This window comes from Cydia fagiglandana, chromosome 20, assembly GCF_963556715.1.
Source record: "Cydia fagiglandana chromosome 20, ilCydFagi1.1, whole genome shotgun sequence".
Taxonomy (NCBI): domain Eukaryota; kingdom Metazoa; phylum Arthropoda; class Insecta; order Lepidoptera; family Tortricidae; genus Cydia; species Cydia fagiglandana.
In genome coordinates this window covers 14,685,256-14,705,430 of record NC_085951.1, presented here as the reverse complement: position 1 = coordinate 14,705,430, position 20,175 = coordinate 14,685,256, and the positions used below count along the sequence as shown (strand labels likewise).

Below are 20,175 nucleotides of genomic sequence, written 5' to 3'. Positions count from 1 at the left end.
TATGAGTAGGCAATATTAAATAAAATACAAAAAAATATAAACAAAATTTTATTTATGAAAATGTCAATGTAAATTTTGGATAGTAGGTATTACTATATGTATGTAGCTCTTGTCTGCGACAAGCACCCATAATACCAAATATTACTGCAACCTGTAACAAGAAAAAGGAGAATTAAATAATATTCAGTTTCAATGCAAAAATATAAAATGTACATAAATATAGCTCGTTGTACTGTGTACCCTAAAAATGTGTATCAAAAATTTTTATAACATATACCAACCTTGCTTAAAAGATAGATCTGATCCGGTGCTTCCAATTAGTCTTTGAAAATACACCAAAGACGTTTTCAGAGAATGACGAAGTTTTGTGCTCCAATCTCCACGCCATGCACTTCTCATAAGATTTGTCGTATAGGTGCTGAGATTTAGTACTTAGGCAACAAATTTTCGGTCGTTGCTTGTGCTGCAGCGGATATTTCTTCAGGTGTAGAAACAATGTAGTCCTCTTTGTCCATTTTCAACACTTTTTATGAACGCAAAACAAATAGTAACGCAAAGTACTCAAAGAACAAGAAATTACCGGGAAAGGCGGGAAACGAGAAACAAACGAGTAATGTCTATGGTTATGTTTTTTTTTAAAGCCGTTACACACTACCGCACCGCACAAGGGTCGTGGTGCTGTAGGGTATAAAAGTATTTTTTATTATGTTGGTAGCAATGAACTCAGTACAAATTTGTTTCTTTTTTAATAAAAACCGTATGCATTCAATCGTTTGTCACGTTGGTAGCAATGTACCGGTATGTGCCACCTGCTACCCTGCACTAGCTTACCGTATCGTAATGTCTCTAAAACGATACAAGTGCTTTTTTGGGCAATAGACTATAGACTTTTAAGGAGTATTAATAATGTACGCCCTTATATGTTCGTTCGTGACTATGTAAATGACAGATAAAAGTACCCGAGTAGAAAAAACAATTTATTTTAAATGTCGCTGTACAAATGTTGGTCAGGAGTATAGCCTACAGTTACATTTTTTGCTCGTGTCACAAGCCACACCCGGTATAATAACCGGTTTTATAAAAAGCGGTCTTGTAACATGTATGTATATCATTGATTTCTAGTTTTAGAAATATACCATATTTGTAATGGTTGTTAACGATTTAAAACACTTTTAGAGTTTTTAGGCATTCTAGTTCAATCTTGTATTAAACATATATTTGTGTAAATGAAATATTAATTATTTACATGTAATTACGATGCACTATACTCCACTCCTATACCATAAGATAGGAAAATTGTAACTTTGTATTTTTTTGTTGATTATTAATATTACAATACAAATAAATAATTCAATCAATAATAGTTGGACTTGGTTGTATCTTAATTTATTTTAATTTTTGTCATTTCTTATTATTAATTGTGATTGTACATATTTACTGAACGCACTAATTTATGATTTCCGCACAAAATGTGCACTTGTGTTATACATAATATATAGAGATTATATATATATGTCTAAATAAATAGATTTATTTGGTCTTTCGTAATTGTAGACATAATTTATAGAAATGTGCTTAAAAGGCAGCTCTATAAGACAAAATATAACTAAAATTTAGCAAAAAACCGAAACATCAGTCTACCAGTTGACGAAATCTTAAACGTGCTTCTACAATAGTAATAAATTAAGTACGTCATATACTTACTAATTTAGATACAGTATACTCAGATACATTAAAGAAATAGTATTTCGTGTAACATTTTAAGATGGCAATAATAATGGGCGAGTCTAAGACACATGACCTAATTGAAAAAAATTCTTTTACATTTTTTATAAATATGGAAAACTAAATTGTTAGAGTTAGATCAATATTGCACACGATTGGAAGTGTTATTTATACGTCATAATTTCATAGAAGTTTGACGTTTAAAATAACACTTGCACCGCATGTGCTCTCAAAATCGTTGCAGACTTATCTTGGTCTAACTCTACCTCTCATTTTTCGGCCTAATATTGGTCATTAAACCTCAACTCTAAGATTTCAAACTAAAACTCCACTTTAGGCTTCCAAAAGAACTGTTTTGTTTATTTTGTAAAGAATTTTAATAATATTGTCCATATAAATCAAGAATAAAGTTACCGTTATTATAGTATAGATAATTAGATAGGCAACAAAGCATGCAATATGTAAAAGTTATATAGCATACTATTGATACTATCCTCCTAAGGGCCAGTCATACAAATGAAAAATCCAAAATTTGCCACTGAAATTTGAACCTATAATGCAGGGAATAGAATTGATTATTTTTTGTTTGAAAATTGAACGAAACAAAACAATTTCAACTCTATTCCAATTTTAATATGGTTTAAATTTCATCGAAATGATTAATGGGATAAGGTAGGACCTTGGGACTTAGGAGGCTATACCTAAAGAGCTAAACACTTTTTGATGGTGCTTATCCAACTGTATATGTAGCTACATAATGTAGCATAGGATAAGCTAGATATAAAGTTTTAAAATAATTACACACATCATGTACTCTCTAGATGCGTTCAAAAACCGCTAAGCACGCCCAGCGAAAAGATAAACTGTTTTTTAGGACGAAATATATATGCTATCTGTAAAAATATTATCATATTACATTCAAATTTCGAACATCTCTGGAAAACAAAGGAATTTGATTTGATCTCATTTTAGTATCAGTCCTGATGATGTTTTATTGAGTGTGTGGTTGAATGTTGCAATGGCGGTCGTAACAACTGTAACAAGCGGTTCCCGAATACATCTAAAAGAGCTTATAATATGTGTGTCGATAAATCAGTTTATATAACTCTAGGCATTAAAACACTCGTGTGATGTTTTCACAAAAACCCACACACGTATTTTAATGCCTCTAATTATGTATCAGTCACATATACTGCTATTAAAATACCTCTTACCCATTAAAATAGGTTATTTGCAGGTATTATATCACGTTAGATTCATGTTATCTTAGGCCCTACCGCGAAAAACGAAAATCGCAATCTCTTTATCTGCCTCTCTATTGCTCGAATATGCAAGGGCGACAGAAAGCAGATAACGAAATTTTGACTTTTTTTCCATTTTCACTTTCGAACTATTTCACTGCGCCCTCTTTGAGATTTGTTTAGAATCAGAACGAGATCTCGTCACTAATTTGAAAAAATCTGGTATCTCGCACTGCTACTCAAAGTTAACCGCAGTAACTGTAGGCATACCATACATAGTTACCACATTTTTATTTTTATTGACAGAACAAGTTATGAGTTTTTTTTAAAGCAGTCATGATCTGTCATCACAGTATTTCCGATTTGCATTTAACTTCGTAAAGTAGGGCATTTTTATGAATTTACGTCTAGAATGCATATTAAGGCACTGCATACTCTGTATAGTCCGACAAGAAATTGTAGAAATTAAATGAAGGCGCCACTTCCTAAGGAACTGTCAAATTTTTCACGTAAAATGCTTAAACATGGCAACAATTTAGTATGGATTAATTTTTAGTTCCGTTTTATTTGATTTCTACTATTTTATGTCGCACTATATATGTATTTAGGTATGCATTTTTTAAACTATGCTGACTATATTAAAATCGCATTGTAATACAAAAAAAAGTCATAGAATAATTTCTGTACCCCCTAGTGTACATTTTATTCGATAGCGTGTCGTGACGTACGCGTTTGCGTTAAGTGGCATTTTCTCATTTTGTATAGGAATTTGAGTTTCCAAAACGTCCCGCTTGGCGCGCTGTTCAAAATCCCATACAAAAATATAGAATTAACGCAAACGCGATCGCACGTGACGCTATCGAATGAAATTTTCACTAGGGTTTATGAAGTATTTGATTTTTTGTATTCAACTAAGGTATTACAAAGACATACAACTGTTACCCAAATGTTCTGGCAACTAAACTGTTTGTGTGTTGTGATTTTTGACAGCTGTCAGAATAAGTTCTGGGTGTATTTACTATTTTGTTGATTTTCTTTTTATTGGTGTTAAAATTCGAATAATATATGGTAATGGATAATCTTTAGAGGATCTGAGTTGAAACTGTTATAAATTTATTATGTTTAGGCGTTTGAAATTTTACTTTAAAAGTTTTAGTTTATAAAACTAAGATTGGTGTTCTAAATTCTAAATTAAATACTTATATAAAAACGGGTCACTCATGTATTACACCACCGCCAATTCGACTCAAGCCTCGACTCGCCGGTCCGCTAACGCGAGCTCCTGATGATACTACTCGGTACGCAGTGAAACTTGTCGACCGATTTTCGACTAGAAATACGTGAGTGACTTATTATGTCGGTGTCACGGAAGTTTTAGTGTTAAATTTTATAAAAAACATGGCGTTGTCAGGCAAAAGGTGCATAAATTTTTTCTGTCATTATTTAAGACAAAAATTTGAGAAAATCTTGTAATGACAGGATCCAAAATTTTTGGTACAAGATACAAAACACAAAACACAAACAACAGTGCACAAAAATGTATCTATTTTACTAAAGTGAAGAAAAGTATACGTACGACTCTGCTTTCATTCAAAATTACAGGGTCAAAAACACTACTTAAAACATCCGTATTTTACCCGACTACGGTGAGGCCTAAAGAAGGGTTATAATTTATGTTACATGTATATTGTATTTTGCCTCTAGACTCTCTAGAGGCTAATACGAGCATCGTGTATTCATTTTATCTCTATTATACACGGTGTAACATGAGTAAACCGAATAATTTGAACAGCGTATTCCTGATGATATTTAGAGACAAAAATGTCCTATAAACTTTTTTTAATAAACGCCTAGTTTCAGAGATAATATTAATTTAAAAATAAACAAGTTTTTGTTGTTACATAATGTAAAATGCCTTTTTGATGGTAATGTTGCTGCTATGGGACGTAGTCTAAATATCCTTATTGATAGATGTCAAAAAGTGACAAGTAACACTTTGCAAAAAGAAGGTTTTACGAAAAAATAATGTAAAATCAATTTTAAGTAACAAGTTTACCAATAACATTTATTTTTTATGTAAAAATACATTCAAAAAATTGAAAAAACAAAACAAAAAAAAAAATTTTTTTTGGCGAATTTGACCTAAACTCATATTACATTTTTTCCTTCTTTTGACCCCAGAAATGCGTGGTTAAAATTATTCGGTTTCCTCATGTTACACCGTGTATTAAAATGTAACTTGAAACTTTCTTCACTATTATTATTCGATTTTCTGCTAATCGATTATTCCGTTTCGATTAATCGATTATTACGAATTCTTCAATTAAAAGTTTTTTTTCAATTCGCTTAATCGATCGAATCGATATAGGACATACCTTCACATGCTATACTTCCATTGAGCCAACTTAGATACTATACTACATATGTAATCAACTAATCACTGTAAGAAACTGAGCTTATGATTTCCATCGTTCCATAGTTTAACGTTTACTATGTAAGTCAAGGTCGATGATACAACGGATCGTGGTATGACCATTACCAAAAGTAGTTTTCAAAACTACAGATAATTTATTTCTTTAAATATTTGTAATAGAGATTTTCATAGCTAACGTTTGAGACGGTTCTAAAGCTCAAAGTAACGTCCTACTCAATCTATAGCAGGGATGACCAATTAGGTCTTCAGGGGTCCGGTTTTTAAAATAAAATAACCATTGGGGTCCGTTTCTACTTGAGTTTATTAAATAAACAAATGTAATATAGACTCGGAAGCCGGTGTTGCTCGAAGTAGTATATTTCTACAAATATTATTTGGTGATTACACTATTAAAATGCATTATGGTTAAAATAGTATTACAAGTTGTTTCCACGATTTGTTGTTCATAGACCACATATAATATATATCTAGCTTTTAATATTTAAAATTTAGGCCTAATGTGTCTGAATCTCTGTATGTGCAAACTGAAGTTATCAAAATAACTTTTCGTGATGACTGTACAATGTACTAACGGTGTTACCAGTGTTATAATAGATGTATAAATTATTCATAGTGTGATTTTCATATGGCAACACAGATTTGTCTATGGATATTTTATGGAGAACTTAAAAAAGTTCGTTTTTTGTTTGTTTTTCAACTGTCAAAACTCGGTTTTTTTTTTCACACACAATAAGTTTATTATATAATAAATAGGCTAAGCATTTCTAATACATACATATACAAACCCCCTTTGTAAAAATATTTTACTAGTCAGCTGCAGAAGTATCTAAGCGGTACAGATGTTCAAAATGATCTAAGCACACTTATTATCACAGCACAGATCATTTTGCACAGTTTCGCTTAGCAACTAATCTAACTTTATTAATAAAAAAGTTACCTAACAGATTTTCCTCGAATAAAGACTCTATTGCATAGGTATACAAGTCATTTTCCCTTAATTTTACCTACTCGTTTAAAATCTGTGTTGCTATGTGAAAAAATAACATTCGTCTCATAATCAAGTTACTACGAATTGGTCCTACATTTGTATTTTTTCTTATGTTTAGGGATATTTTAAACTGTACCACAGAATAAGTAATAGTACTAGGTACAGAAGTTTTACTCTCTAACAAAACGTGTCTATTACTACAGTATGACCGCAAGGTGGCGTAAGCGCGCGCAGGCAGGCGTGGCTCACTCCGCGTTTTCGTTGCTTTGCTACAGGTAGCTATAACTACATCCGTTCCAATTTTGGGGTTTGCCATAAGCTGCGCGTGGCGCTGTCTCCACCTAGCGGCCATATCTGTCCTGATCGTAACAGACGCGTTTTGTTAGAAAGTGAGTCTTCTGTACCTAGTACTATTATTTATTCTGTGGCGCAGGCGACCGTTCCGTAGCGCGGCAAATACTACTGCTAGACACCAAAACTGGTGTGGGCTGCATGTATAACTTATACATATTTATACTTGTCAGAGATGTGACTTATTTGAAATACTTGTGTTTAAAATGCAAATACAAAATGCAAAATACCTATTTTGTATTTAAATACCTTTTGAAGAAAACAATTTTGTATTTTATTTGAAATAGTTTTTGGGACCTATTTACTATTTTCAAAATACAAAATACTTTATACATAGTAGGTAGGTAATGTAGGTAGGAGTTACAATCTCTTCTGATGTTACAATCCTAACAACTCTCTCATTCTTTTAACATAGAACTGTTGAATCTGTTTAGTAACGTCGCACATGACCACAAGCGTAGTGAGTGGTTTAAAAAGTGGAATCTTGAGTGTTGCGAGGGTTTCAAGGCACGAGAGGAGAACAAACTTTTCTGCCCTGGTGAAACACAAACGAGACGTTTTCATCACACTAACGAGAGGCATTATACTAGCTGTAAAACATTACAAATTAATGCTTTAAAAGTTGGCCGTTAAAAACCATCATCCATACCTACATCCTACTATGAGCAAACAACTGGAAATTTGCACTTTAGATAGGAGGATTGATTTCAAAGAATAAAGAGACTCTTTTCAACTGGGAAATTCCGAGTAATACTTTTTAATTCAGACTAGGTTCACTACTTAGAGTACCTTTTATCGCAAAGTATTTGTATTTTTAAAAAGTATTTTGAAAATACCTATTTCGTATTTTGTATTTAAATACAAATTCAAAAACTATTTTGTATTTTGCATTTGAAATAGTATTATCAAGGAACTATTTGTATTTTGTATTTAAATACTTTTTATAAAGTATTTTTCACATCTCTGATACTTGTAGCGACGCATCTAAATGCCACGCCTGACTGTACTACTCATAAAGATTTGTCCAGAAAAGAGTTGAAACTTAAAAAACCAAAGTCTAAGGAACTTACTAACTTAACTTACGAACTTACTTACTAACGGTCCCGGGTTCAAGTCCTGGTTCTTTGCCTTTACCAGTGTATTTCAACTGCTTAGTAAAAAATTGCGTTGTATAAGTGCGAGTTCTACGCACTTTTTGGTTCTTTGCATTTACCAGTACCTACCTATACAGATGTAGTGCATAATTATTTTCCATCGTATTTTCACGGAAATTTACAAACGTGTCCTGTCTATTTCAGTCAGTCTCGGTACCTACAAAAAGTACTGAGGTTGACTGAAGTAAATAGCATGACAAATAAGAACGTTTCCGAGAAAATACGATGGAAACCAATTATGCACTACATCAGGGGCCCATTTCTCGAACGATATTAGTCTAATATTATTAGTGCGTTGTCATGACAACCCATACGGTTTGACAGTTCGTGGACTAATAATCTTCTTCCTTGTCGTATCCTCATGGCTGAGGGACGTGACGAATGTGGACACTTATCACCAGCGCTCTCCAAGGCGCTCTGTCTTGGGCCCAGTGCATGCTAGCCTGCAATGTGGCATTTGTCTCTAATGTAATGTTGTGTTCGTGTGTGTGGACTAATAATATTAGTCTAATATCGTTCGAGAAATGGGCCCCTGTACTTGAACTAGACCAGTAAAATTCGTAGTGGCTTGACGGACGAATGTTACCTAGCTATTGTAACAAATAGATGTGATATGTCATCTGATAGTGATGGCGGGAGTCCGCAATTGTTGCACTGAGTGTTTTATAAATGTATAGACTATTTACACGTGTTTTATTTGTGCTCAACTATCCCTAAATACAGGGTCATTATTGGACCGTTAGCCATATTGTGCGAGGTGATTAGGAAGGTCGTACTGAACAACTTTTTCTATGACGCCAACCCCGAAATCCCAAAAAATAAATTGGCCTTCCCATAGAAAACGTCGACATCCACTCGACCAAAATCTATGAAAGGGCCATACAATTTTTTGTGATATCGGAGTAGGTCCCATAGGAAAAGTTGTTTAGTATGGCCTACCTAATCACCTCGCACAATATGGCTAACGGTCCAAAAATGACCCTGTATACATATTTTTATGGCTTCAAGGAAAAATAGAAAAAAAATATTGATTCGGATAAAATCGAACTCGCGACACCTAAGTAGATACCAGGCCGTCGCTCTATCAACTGACTGAGACTTAGATATTACTTATTAGTTAGGTGCGAAGTGATAGCGCTACGCTTTCTGTATAATGTTTTATACGTAATTTATTATCATAGAAACTATATTATTACCTGTTATTACGTTCATAACAGAAATTTTGCTAATTGATAGCATGCAGGGTGTTGATTTTGTCTATATCAAGTCTGCATTATTGCACTGCACTCGCCTTGACAATTACCTGTCTGGCCCTTAAGTTACTGGTAGAGAATGCCATAAGCCATTAAGTCCGCCCATTGTACTTTTTTAATGTTAATGAAGTTTACATTAGTAATATTAAAATTGAAATAATCAGCCAAGTGCGAATTAGACCCCCGAGATAAATAATTCAACGTCATGCCACCCTGTATTGATCGTCATTAAAAATAGAAAACAAAAGTAAATCAGAATAATCACAGCTATCGTTCATTATCAGGGATTACCCCTGATTTCTGTTATTAGCAGATACTCTTATCATTAATTGATTATTAAACAGATTTAATGGAATTAGCATTTTGGTGATTAGTGGTATCCAAGATGTTCTTCAAAACGGTCTTCTTAATCGTGGGCGTAAGCCAGGTAAGATATTGAAAAGTCAAGTTTATTAATACCTACAAATATTATAAAGAGTGAAAGTAACTGTCTGCTACCTATTCACGCCGAGCGACCCCACACTAGCGTCTCCCGAGCGTCGGCGTCGAGTAACTCTAGTTATGGCTGCTGCTCGACGCTACGTTAACGCAACTGCGCAGCTCAAAATTACCTTAGGGGTCATCCATTAATTACGTCACACGAATTTCTGGGTTTTTTGACCCCTCCCCCCTCCTTGTCACACTTGGTCACATTTGGCAAACCCCTCCCCCCTAGTGTGACGTCACATTTTTTCTACGAAATCGCCAAATCGAATTAAGTAAGTACCTAAGTATTATTAATATTTTATCAAAATATTTTTGACGATATAAATGTTAGTAATTTTATAACCCATACCTGCTTAGGAAAGAAAATTAAACGAATAAAAACGATTATCGTTTTAAAAACTTGTTATTTAAATGTACATTGAATAAAATAATTTAAATAAATTTTCGGTTACTGATGAAGTTAAAGTGACGTCACAAAGTTTGTGTCTCCCCCCTCCCATATAACCATTCCAGTCGCAGAATCATCAAAGTGGTAACTAAATGTCAGATGTGTCGTAACAGAGTCCACACAATGTGTCTAGAATTGTTTCGAAACAAAGTGTCGTCGCCGTGTGTACACTTTTCCGTAACAAGGTGTCGACACATTTGTGTGCACTTTGCGTGCGGTTTGCGACTAAATCTGACAGCAAATTTGTGACAGCAAATGTCAATATAAAATACCTCTTGAAAACCAAGGTTTGTCAAACTACTATTAGTGTCTCGTGTGCTCGTAAGTAATTCTAGTAAGTCATCATGGGCGATGCAAATGATAATAATCGACCAAAACCATATAAACACCCAACACCCGTCAACCTTTTACAGAAAAGTTTTTAAAGAAATGCAATAAGCTACTTAGGTCAGCCAACGAATGCTCAAAAAAGTTGTAGAGGGAAATGCTCGGAACACAATTTTTGACTCTGTAACTTGGTTTGGACAAGTTAGGAGGTGAACATATCAAAAGTCCCCGGCCGTAGCCCTTGAGCGGGGGGAAGAGAGGGGGCTTTGAATGTCCCATTTTCCGGTTTTTCGATTATATCTCGGAAACTATGCATCTTAGCGACATGGCCACTTATACAAAATGAAAGTTAATTTAATTTGTTACAAGTTTATTCAGTCAATTTTTTCGATATGTTGAATAGTTTTTGAGATATCCGCTCTTGAAAGTTTAGTTAGGGCTCTCAATTTTATCTTGATATATCTACATCAGTGAAGGTGCTAGGCCGTGTATGGTATCGTTTTCGTATAAATCTGGGTTGCTGAATCCATTTAACATGGAAACCATTCCACAAAATTAAAAAAATCTTTTTAGGGTTCCGTACCTCAAAAGCATAAAACGGAATCCTTATAGGATCACTCGTGCGTCTGTATGTATGTCTGTCTGAATACACAAAATAGTTCTTTACCTATAGATGACAGGAAAACCTATTAGAAATGTGCAGTCAAGCGCGAGTCGGACTTAATGTACGGAACCCTTAATACGCGAGTCCGACTCGCACTTGGTCGGTTTTTTTAAACTCCTCTTGACGCTTAACCGCTGAACCGATTTCGTTGAAATTTGGTATAGAAATAGTTTGCATCCCGGAACAGGACATAGGATAGATCTTATAACCAAAATCATCTTTTGAAGGTGTGAAAAGTGGCGTGGAAATTTGTACGGGAAATCAATAACCGCTGAACCGATTTATATTAAATTTGGGAAGGTCTACATCTTTGATTTAGTTAAAAATGATAAAAAAAAACATGACTTCAAACCTAAACTTAAACAGTATTAACTTCAAGAAGTCAATTCTGAATTCCCCCCTACACCTCATTTCACACCTTTGAAGGATGATTTTTGAGATAACTTATTATGTCCTGTCTCGGGACTCAAAATATATGTGTACTAAATTTAAATTAAAACTGTTCAGCAGTTTAAGCGTGAAGAGGAGTTTAAGAGAAAGTAAGTTTATATGTTTTTACTTTGGAATGGTGTCAATGTGATACCATAACTAAATTTGGTACTGCGAATTTATACGAAAACGATACCAAACATGGCCTCGTAGCTTTACTGTTGTAGAAGTCAAAATAAAATTGAGAGCCCTAAATTCTTATTACTTGACCAAACTTGTGTAGAAGGAAAAGGAAAAATAAAAGTCTTCGGTAGGATTATAAGACACAAATATAATTTTTTTTTGCGTTACTATTTCAATTATCAAATATAAACATACCTTGATTATATTATTCTAGTGAGATCCTCACAGATAAACAAAACCATTTACTTAAAAAATTACAAGGTCGAAATGTCACGGAACTTGTGAGAGTAATACGTGAAAAATAAAAACTTTTATGACAAATAAATCTGGACACAATTTAAGAAGCATCCAATTGCGTCGAGGAATCATCTGTATGTTTGCTTGTTTCATTACCTCCTCGCTTCTTTTTTTGTCCTTTGTATTCTGTAGCAATTTGTTAGATCTGAAAATAAAGATAACTTGCGTCGTCACGGATGTCGATTTATAGGTTTTAGGGAGTGCAGAATTCGAAAACGATGATCATTTTATAATCCAAGATGGCCGCTACGTATTTTGTCAGAAAAGTCGTCATGAATATCGTTTTATAGGTTTTAGGAAGTGCCGATTTCGAAAATGATGACCAGTTTGGAATCCAAGATGTGTGCCGTGCACTTTGTCATAAAAGTCGTCATGGATATCGTTTTATAGGTTTTAGGGAGTGCAGAATTCGAAAATGATGACCATTTTGGATTCCAAGATGTCTGCCGTGCACTTTGTCATATAAGCCGTCATAGATGTTGATTTATAGGTGTTAGGAAGAGCAGATTTCGATAATGATGACCATGACCAACAAAACGACATCCATGTCGACTTTTAACATAGTGCATGGCCGCCATCTTCGATTCCCAAATAGTTATTATTTTCGAAATCTGCGCTCCCTAAAACCTATAAAACGACAGCCATGACGACTTTAATGACATACTGCATGGCCGCCATTTTGGATTCCAAAATGGTCATCATTTTCGAAATAAGGGCCCCCTAAAACCTATAAAACGACACCCATGACAACTTTTATGACATAGTGCGTGGCCGCAATTTTGGATTCCAAAATGGCCATCATTTTCGAAATCTGCGTCCCCTAAAACCTACAAAACGACATCCATGACGACTTTTATGACATAGTGCATGGCCGCCATCTTGGAATCCAAAATGGTCATCGTTTTCGAAATCTGCGCCCCCTAATACCTATAAAACGACACCCATGACGACTTTTATGACATAGTGCATGGCCGCCATTCTGGATTCCAAAATGGTCATCATTTTCGAAAGCGGGGCCCCCTAAAACCAATAAAACGACATCCATGACGACTTTTATGACATAGTGCATGGCCACCATCTTGGAATCCAAATTGGTCATCGTTTTCGAAATCTGCGCCCCTTAAAACCTATAAAACGACACCCATGACGACTTTTATGACATAGTGCATGGCCGCCATTTTGGATTTCAAAATGGTCATCATTTTCTAAATCGGGGCCCCGTAAAACCTATAAAACGACATCCATGACGACTTTTATGACATAGTGCATGGCCGCCATCTTGGAATCCAAAATGGTCATCATTTTTGAAATCTGCGCCTCCTAAAACCTATAAAACGACACCCCTGACGACTTTTATGGCATAGTGCATGGCCGCCATTTTGGATTCCAAAATGGTCATCATTTTCAAAATTGGGGCCCCCTAAAACGTATAAAACGACATCCATGACGACTTTTATGACACAGTGCATGGCCGCCATTTTGGATTCCAAAATGGTCATCATTTTCGAAATCGGCACTCCCTAAAACCTATAAATAGACACCCATCTCGACTTTTATGACAAAGTGTTTGGCTACCATCTGCATGCAAGACATTTCTATTATTTTTACGTACAAAAATGGCCCCCTCCTGTCAACTTCCAACCGAGATTTAATCGATAATTTATTCGATTAATGTTCAGATTAATTCAATTTCAATCTATGTTAGGTCGACTAAACTAATCGTGATTAAAATTTGAGGATTAACTTTTTTATTCCATTAATTAGTCGAATAAACAGTTAATCTATTAAGTCCCATCTCTGACCACGTCATTTTTACACTTTGAGAATATCTGAAAACAAATGAACACAAGGAGCCATTTTGCACATCCAGTAACTTTGTTATTACTTTTGACAGCGCGTGTCATGTGTCTACACAGAGTCGACACAAAGTCGAAACATTTGCGACTACTTTGTGACTGCAATATTTCTCAGCCTTAAACCATATTTATACATCATAATTAACAAGTTTCGTAATATGTAAAGCGTTATTTCTGTTATTTAAGTATAGTATACGCATCGAAGTACTAAAAATGCATCAAATAATATATTTATGAACACAAGCACTGAGAAGTAAACAATTTCCTTTCCGGCTAAACTAAAACAATGTGGTGGCGCGTTGATTATATTACACTTAGTTTATCAAATCACTCGAGCAGTTTAATTCCCCATAATAATTTAAGTCCTATTGTAATATAAATGCAAACAATATATAATTACGTCTTGTAATCCGTTTTAGAGATGGCGTATTAATGTCACTTATTTTTATTTAACTATTTTTCCATCTGACAGTTTCCATTTGACAGGAACAAAATGAACGAATGAACGAATGATTTTGGCATAAAGTAGTCGCAAACCCGAAACAATGTGTGCACACGGCGACCACACTTTATGTCACTTTGTGTCATGTGTCGACCCTTCCCCATTTCTGGTAACTGTGTCGACACGGCGACGACTCTGCGACTGGAATTGTGACCGAAACAGACGGTGTCGACACAAGATGTGTCTACACCGTGTCGTAACGGCGACTGGAAATGGTTGTATGGGCTCCCCCATGTCACAATATGTCACATTTTCTTGACCCCCTCCCTCCCCCTAAACTTGTGATGTAATTAATGGATGACCCCTTACGTAATATTATCACGGAATATTTTGTTATAGATTCATTTTAAAAACTATAAGAATATTTGGCACTTTCAATCCGGAGGTCCTGCTGTGAACCCGTGTTCACATCCTGACTGTAAAGATGCACGCGAAGAAATTCAAAGGTGTATGTCAAGTCCCAAAACCGCACTATAGTCCAAGCCTTCTGGCACTCGGACGTATTATTGAAACAAGGAATGGTTATTGTTATTAGACAGAAGTACCTACCTATAAAATACTTGTTTATTAGATTCATTCAATTTCGTGTATAGGGAAGGTATCCTACTTGTTTATATTTTGACCACTTTGCTGATGGCAGGTTCTGGCGCTGCCCACGGAGCCGGAGTACACCGAGGTGGACTTCATCGAAAATGTCCTCAAGGTCGAAGCCGGCTCCGAACTTGACGGTGGTAGGTACCAATGCCAACTTCAAAATAGTCCATATTACCTCTGCTGGCTCTGCTTGACCAAGCCAAGCGATGGAAGGTCTCCATTTCAGCTTCGAGAAAAAGCGTTATTATTTCAAACTTTTGTCATTCTAGTGAGTATTTCGATTGTTTTCAAAATGGAGGAGCCATGGAGGTTTGCAAGGTCACAGAGCCACTTAATACCTCGCACTATTTCTGCTTGCTAATGTCAGGGAAATAACTTTTACCTTACCTTTCTCTGACTTATGTAATATCTACACGTAACTTTTAGAGAAGTGATGGCAGGATCGCCATGTCAAGGGTATAGCTTCATTCAGTAGATATATCTGTATAATTTTGATCTGTTTCTAGAAACGTCAATGTCTCGCATCGTATCAGGCTGGCAAGCGTACCCTGGCCAGCATCCTCACCAGATCTACCTCCGTATGGTCAACGCAGCCGGTACCTTGAGCGCCTGTGGAGGCTCCGTGGTGCACAAGAACTGGTTCATTACCGCTGCTCATTGCACGGCACAGTAAGTACACAACATCGATAATCCACCTTATGTTACTTGTGTTAGACTCTGATTTCTCGGAAACATGCATGGAAATTTTGAAGGTGTTTCTTATGTTAGACTCTGAAGCATCGCACTTTAGATTTACCTCCGCATATATTTACCATACGGCACTGATTATAAATAATAAGTATACTACTTTGAATTTGAAATACCTATGCGAGAAAATCAGCCTTACTTATGTTTCTTATGTTACACACCGAAGCAAGTACGAATTTTCGGATGTGTCGCGTTGATGAGCCTGTAAATATGAAATTTCGTATACCTAGTTACATGTTTTTTAGATAATTATTACACTCTGGTCGGAATAACCATTGTTATGTCGACCTCACTTTACGGACGGATGCACTTATAGTAACAGCACCAGTCATGGGACATTTAAGAGGGAATTTGGAGTATTTGTGATATTTCCCTAATACATGTGAATGGTCTACCGCTTAGCGTATTGAAAGATGAAAGTCCTACCCGTCTTTCATGTTTCAGGCGTGTTGTATCAAAGATACTGCAATGAGTTTCCACATACTTAACAAATTAAAACTATGCTATTTTTCTCCAGTCATGGACACCAAAGCTCCAGTAATGGGCCCCCCAGTAATGGACACTGCTCTATCAGTATAAAATATTGAAATAGTTCATCAGATCTGGTCCATGTTATCATAATATTGCATTATCATCCGATTTGCATATTTCATTACGAATACAAAATTTCAACTCAATCGGAAAACGGGAAAGTGGCTCAAACTCGGCTATCAAGATTTGACCCACACTAAAAAACGATATTAATTTATCCGAAGTCCGAGCATACCTCCTGGTTGACATATTTCGTAACTACATTTTACTTCTGTATTGTTTAAACATGAAATGATGGCATGGCAAGCATCATTATGTAAATTTCCCATTATAGGAGGTATGCAGTTTTACAGCTCCTATAATGGGATTGGGCCAAATACCACTATTTTTTTACATGTGTGGACTCACAACATAGTATGTTGTATACCTTATCTCATGGTAAATGCAATTAACAAAACACATTTTAGTTTTCATCAAGTATTAATTAATTAAAATTTAATAAATTAACTCACCTCTCTTAGCGAAGTTGTTAAGAATTCGTAGTGGTATTTTTTTTCAGTGACACGACAACTTTTGGATTGACGCCAATTTCTTAAAAAACAACCAAATTTAATAAAAATTCAAACTGAAACAGCTCTAGGACTCTTATTTATGATAATATACAGGCAGTGTTTATAAACTACTTTTAGACACTTATTTTACAGGATTTGTGGTTTTTTGTCCCATTACTGGTTCCACGCCCATCATAGGGTACACTACTATATTGGACCAACGTAGGCCATCTATAACCTAACGTATTAAGTGTCCCTAGTTGATAGGTCTACGATGGCCTGACATGTGTATCGTGTGCACCGGGATTTTATTTGATCTCTCGCGATAGGTAACTCATTTCGTCCCTATCTCCCCAGACGAGTGCAACTCCTCGTCCGCGCCGGTCTCGTCCACATCTTGCAGCCCCAATACGACTCGGAGACGACAGAGTGGTACAACTTTCCCTCCTTCGTGGACGAGCTAGCGCACATCGTCCAGCCTAATGACATTGCCATCGCACACGTCGACCAGCCCTTCACTTTCAGCCGTAAGTTATCCCTTCGTTCTAACGTCAACCCGGTTGCGGATTACAGTCGTTGCCGCCCTAGGCTCCAGCCCTTTTCTCAGCACCCTTCTGTGCAACATATTGACTACATTTTGAGTTATTTCTTGTCAATGATTTTTATGTCACAATTTTGCCGCTCCTAATATTTCGCCGCTTTAGGCCCGGGCCTAAGTACTAGGCCTTAGGGCTAATCCGCCACTGCGTCAACCTTATCGAAATCAAAATAAACTTTTACTATATTATTCTTTATATAGTTAGTCAATTATCCTTCTCTGCAACTGTTTCGTAATGAGGTGTGCAATTAAGAGTATTATATCTTCCAACTCTATCTCATCATCACGTCTAATTCCCCTCAACTTCGCTGCAAGTTTTTTGTAAAGAGCGCTAATGAGCTCTGGTGTGGCTGAAATTGTATGATAATATTTAGTAAGTAAGTAATCAATTAAAAACAGTGTAACAGGCTATATTGGTGTTTTGGTTTTTTAAGAGCTATGGACTATCAGTGGTACTCAGGGTTCGTGGGTCTGACGCTCTATTGTCACACTACACGTCTGTGATATTCCTAAAAATCTATTTATTAACTAGAATTAATTTTAAACAGGGAGAATGAGAAGTAATGGGCGCCAGCACGCTGTAGAGCGTACAAAATAGGTAAAAATAAGATGAGGAAAAGAAAACTATTGTTTAAGCTCGAGACAATTAAATATAATATCAATGTTTCACACAAAAACAGTTGTACAGTAAGGCAGTACAGAAAATAACCTTATGCTATTATTATACAAAGAACACTATGCTATCGGACTGGTTACGCAGTCTCAGTTAAAGCTTATTATGTCTATACACTAATTATGCACTGAGCACTTGAAGTTTATTAAGAGGCCACTATTGCGTGAAGCTAATTAAAGTCTATTGATTAGTAGCACAGCTAAATCATGTGTCACGCCAGAGGCGCATAGGTGGCAGCCAAAAGCCGCGGTGACACGTGCTGAAACCGTCAGCCACGTGTCCAAGTGACCGCCTATCTACCACGCCAACGTCGTGATGCGCAACAGGAGTCACGAGCTCGAGAGAGCCAATAACAAATTAGATCTGACCACACCTGAGTCACGTGTCCGTAGCAGAAGCCGGTGAAGCCCAGGCTACGCACTGCCCCAGAGGCGCGCAGGGGAACAGCCAAGAGTCGCGGTGACACGCGGTGATACCGTCAGCCACGTGTCCAGGTGGCTGCCTGCCCGCTTCGCCAACGTCGCGCTGAGCAGCACGAAGCTCCAGCCCAAGGCCCTCAGCAACGCCCAGCGCCGACACGTGCCCGAAGAAAAAAAGCCCAGGGTAGGGACCGGCATAAAGGCTAAAGGAAAAAAAAAACACATATTGAAACCCAATATAAAAAAAAGGATTGATTCTCCACTGAAATTAACTGGACAATTACTAAACTAACACACCGATCTGGCATTTACAGGAAAACCTACAAATTGGCCATGCGGTCATCCGACACACATGGGCAAGGACAAAAAAAAGGTTACATTTCCTACAATAAAATCGCAAATGCTTACCCGGATCTCAAGTGAAGCGATTGATGCTACACTGCTGACATTTATAAAAAATATTTCTTTAGGAATTATCCTCCAGGAATTCAATTTAGGACGCCATATTGCTCTGTTTGCTGTAACAAGGAAATGTAAAATCAGTAAAGACGAACGTTATAAAAAACCGGGCTATATTTCTATAAAGATTTGCGCTGTGGCTTACCTCGCTACAAAAAGTGAAGATGTATTTCCATATTTTACAGGGATGGCTCCCGTACAAAGCGACCAGAGAATATCTGCACCAGCTTCTTCACATGGCTGCGGAAATCTCAGTGACTTGATCTCGTTCGACAATCAATTTCCTCTCCTGTCACTTTTTTCAAACAAAAACCCCGCTCAGAGCCAAGGAATTTTGCCAGGCATTGCAAACGATGTCCCAAACAATATTTGAAAATTATAATATTAAAAGACCAACGATACCGAGTACTAATATTTTTGAGGAACTAAACCTAAATATTTCAACCATTAAAGGAAATATTTAATACTAAATAAGAACCATAATGTTTTCTAGACCGACAGCTCGCGACTAAGGGTTCAAGTGTCTCCTTGTGCGGATAGATGGCGCTGAAAACAATCTCGTTCGGCCTGTTTTATTACAATGTCGCTGTGAGTATGGAACTAAAAAAAAAAAATTGCTTTAGTTACGTTTGAAGCGTAACAACAGCAACGGTACAACTGTTATAAAACTTTTAGTATCTATACATACATAGGTACCGAATCTTTCAACATTATAAAATTCTCGGACAATTCAGTAGGTACCGAAAGTTCCCGTAAGTATAGCTTGTCCAATATATCGAAACATGTTTTTTTTTTTTATTAGCCTGTTATAGTGTCCTACTGCTGAGCAAAAGCCTCTCCCCTTGATTTCCACAACTCCCGTTGTAGTGCTTTTTCCGGCAGTTACTGATGAAGGCGTCTAAGTCGTCCCGCCATCTCCGTCTGGGCCTGCCACGTCCGCGCTTCTTTTGCGGCATCCACTTGGTGGCTTATGCTAGTACACCTATGAAAACTGTTATAGTCAAATATTCTGTGTGCAGATCTGCTGCAGCCTATCAAGTTGCAGTCATCAGCTGACGCGTACAGGGACTACTCTAATCAGCAAGTCATCGCTAGCGGCTTTGGACGTGTCTGGACAGGAGGTAAGTAACATTCTTTTAGTCGTACTTACAACTTACTTTTCTCTTAAACAGTACACAATATGGCATAGTATGGCATAACTTTAGAGTAGTCAGTAGAGTAGCGATCAGAAGGCTCTTAGACATTTTAGACACGTGGGTCCTATC

At 36.5% G+C, this 20,175-nt stretch overlaps 1 protein-coding gene across 1 annotated transcript in view; it reads left to right on the top strand.

The window, feature by feature from the left end:
• The window catches only part of LOC134674832 (uncharacterized), a 37,656-nt gene that overhangs the window by 14,173 nt on the left and 3,308 nt on the right, over window positions 1-20,175 (top strand). The window contains exons 11-15 of the mRNA XM_063532984.1: window positions 9,517-9,573; window positions 14,979-15,069; window positions 15,439-15,601; window positions 17,119-17,288; window positions 19,930-20,031. Of these exons, the coding sequence (XP_063389054.1) occupies window positions 9,517-9,573; window positions 14,979-15,069; window positions 15,439-15,601; window positions 17,119-17,288; window positions 19,930-20,031 (583 nt within the window). The remainder of the gene's footprint in view (window positions 1-9,516; window positions 9,574-14,978; window positions 15,070-15,438; window positions 15,602-17,118; window positions 17,289-19,929; window positions 20,032-20,175) is intronic.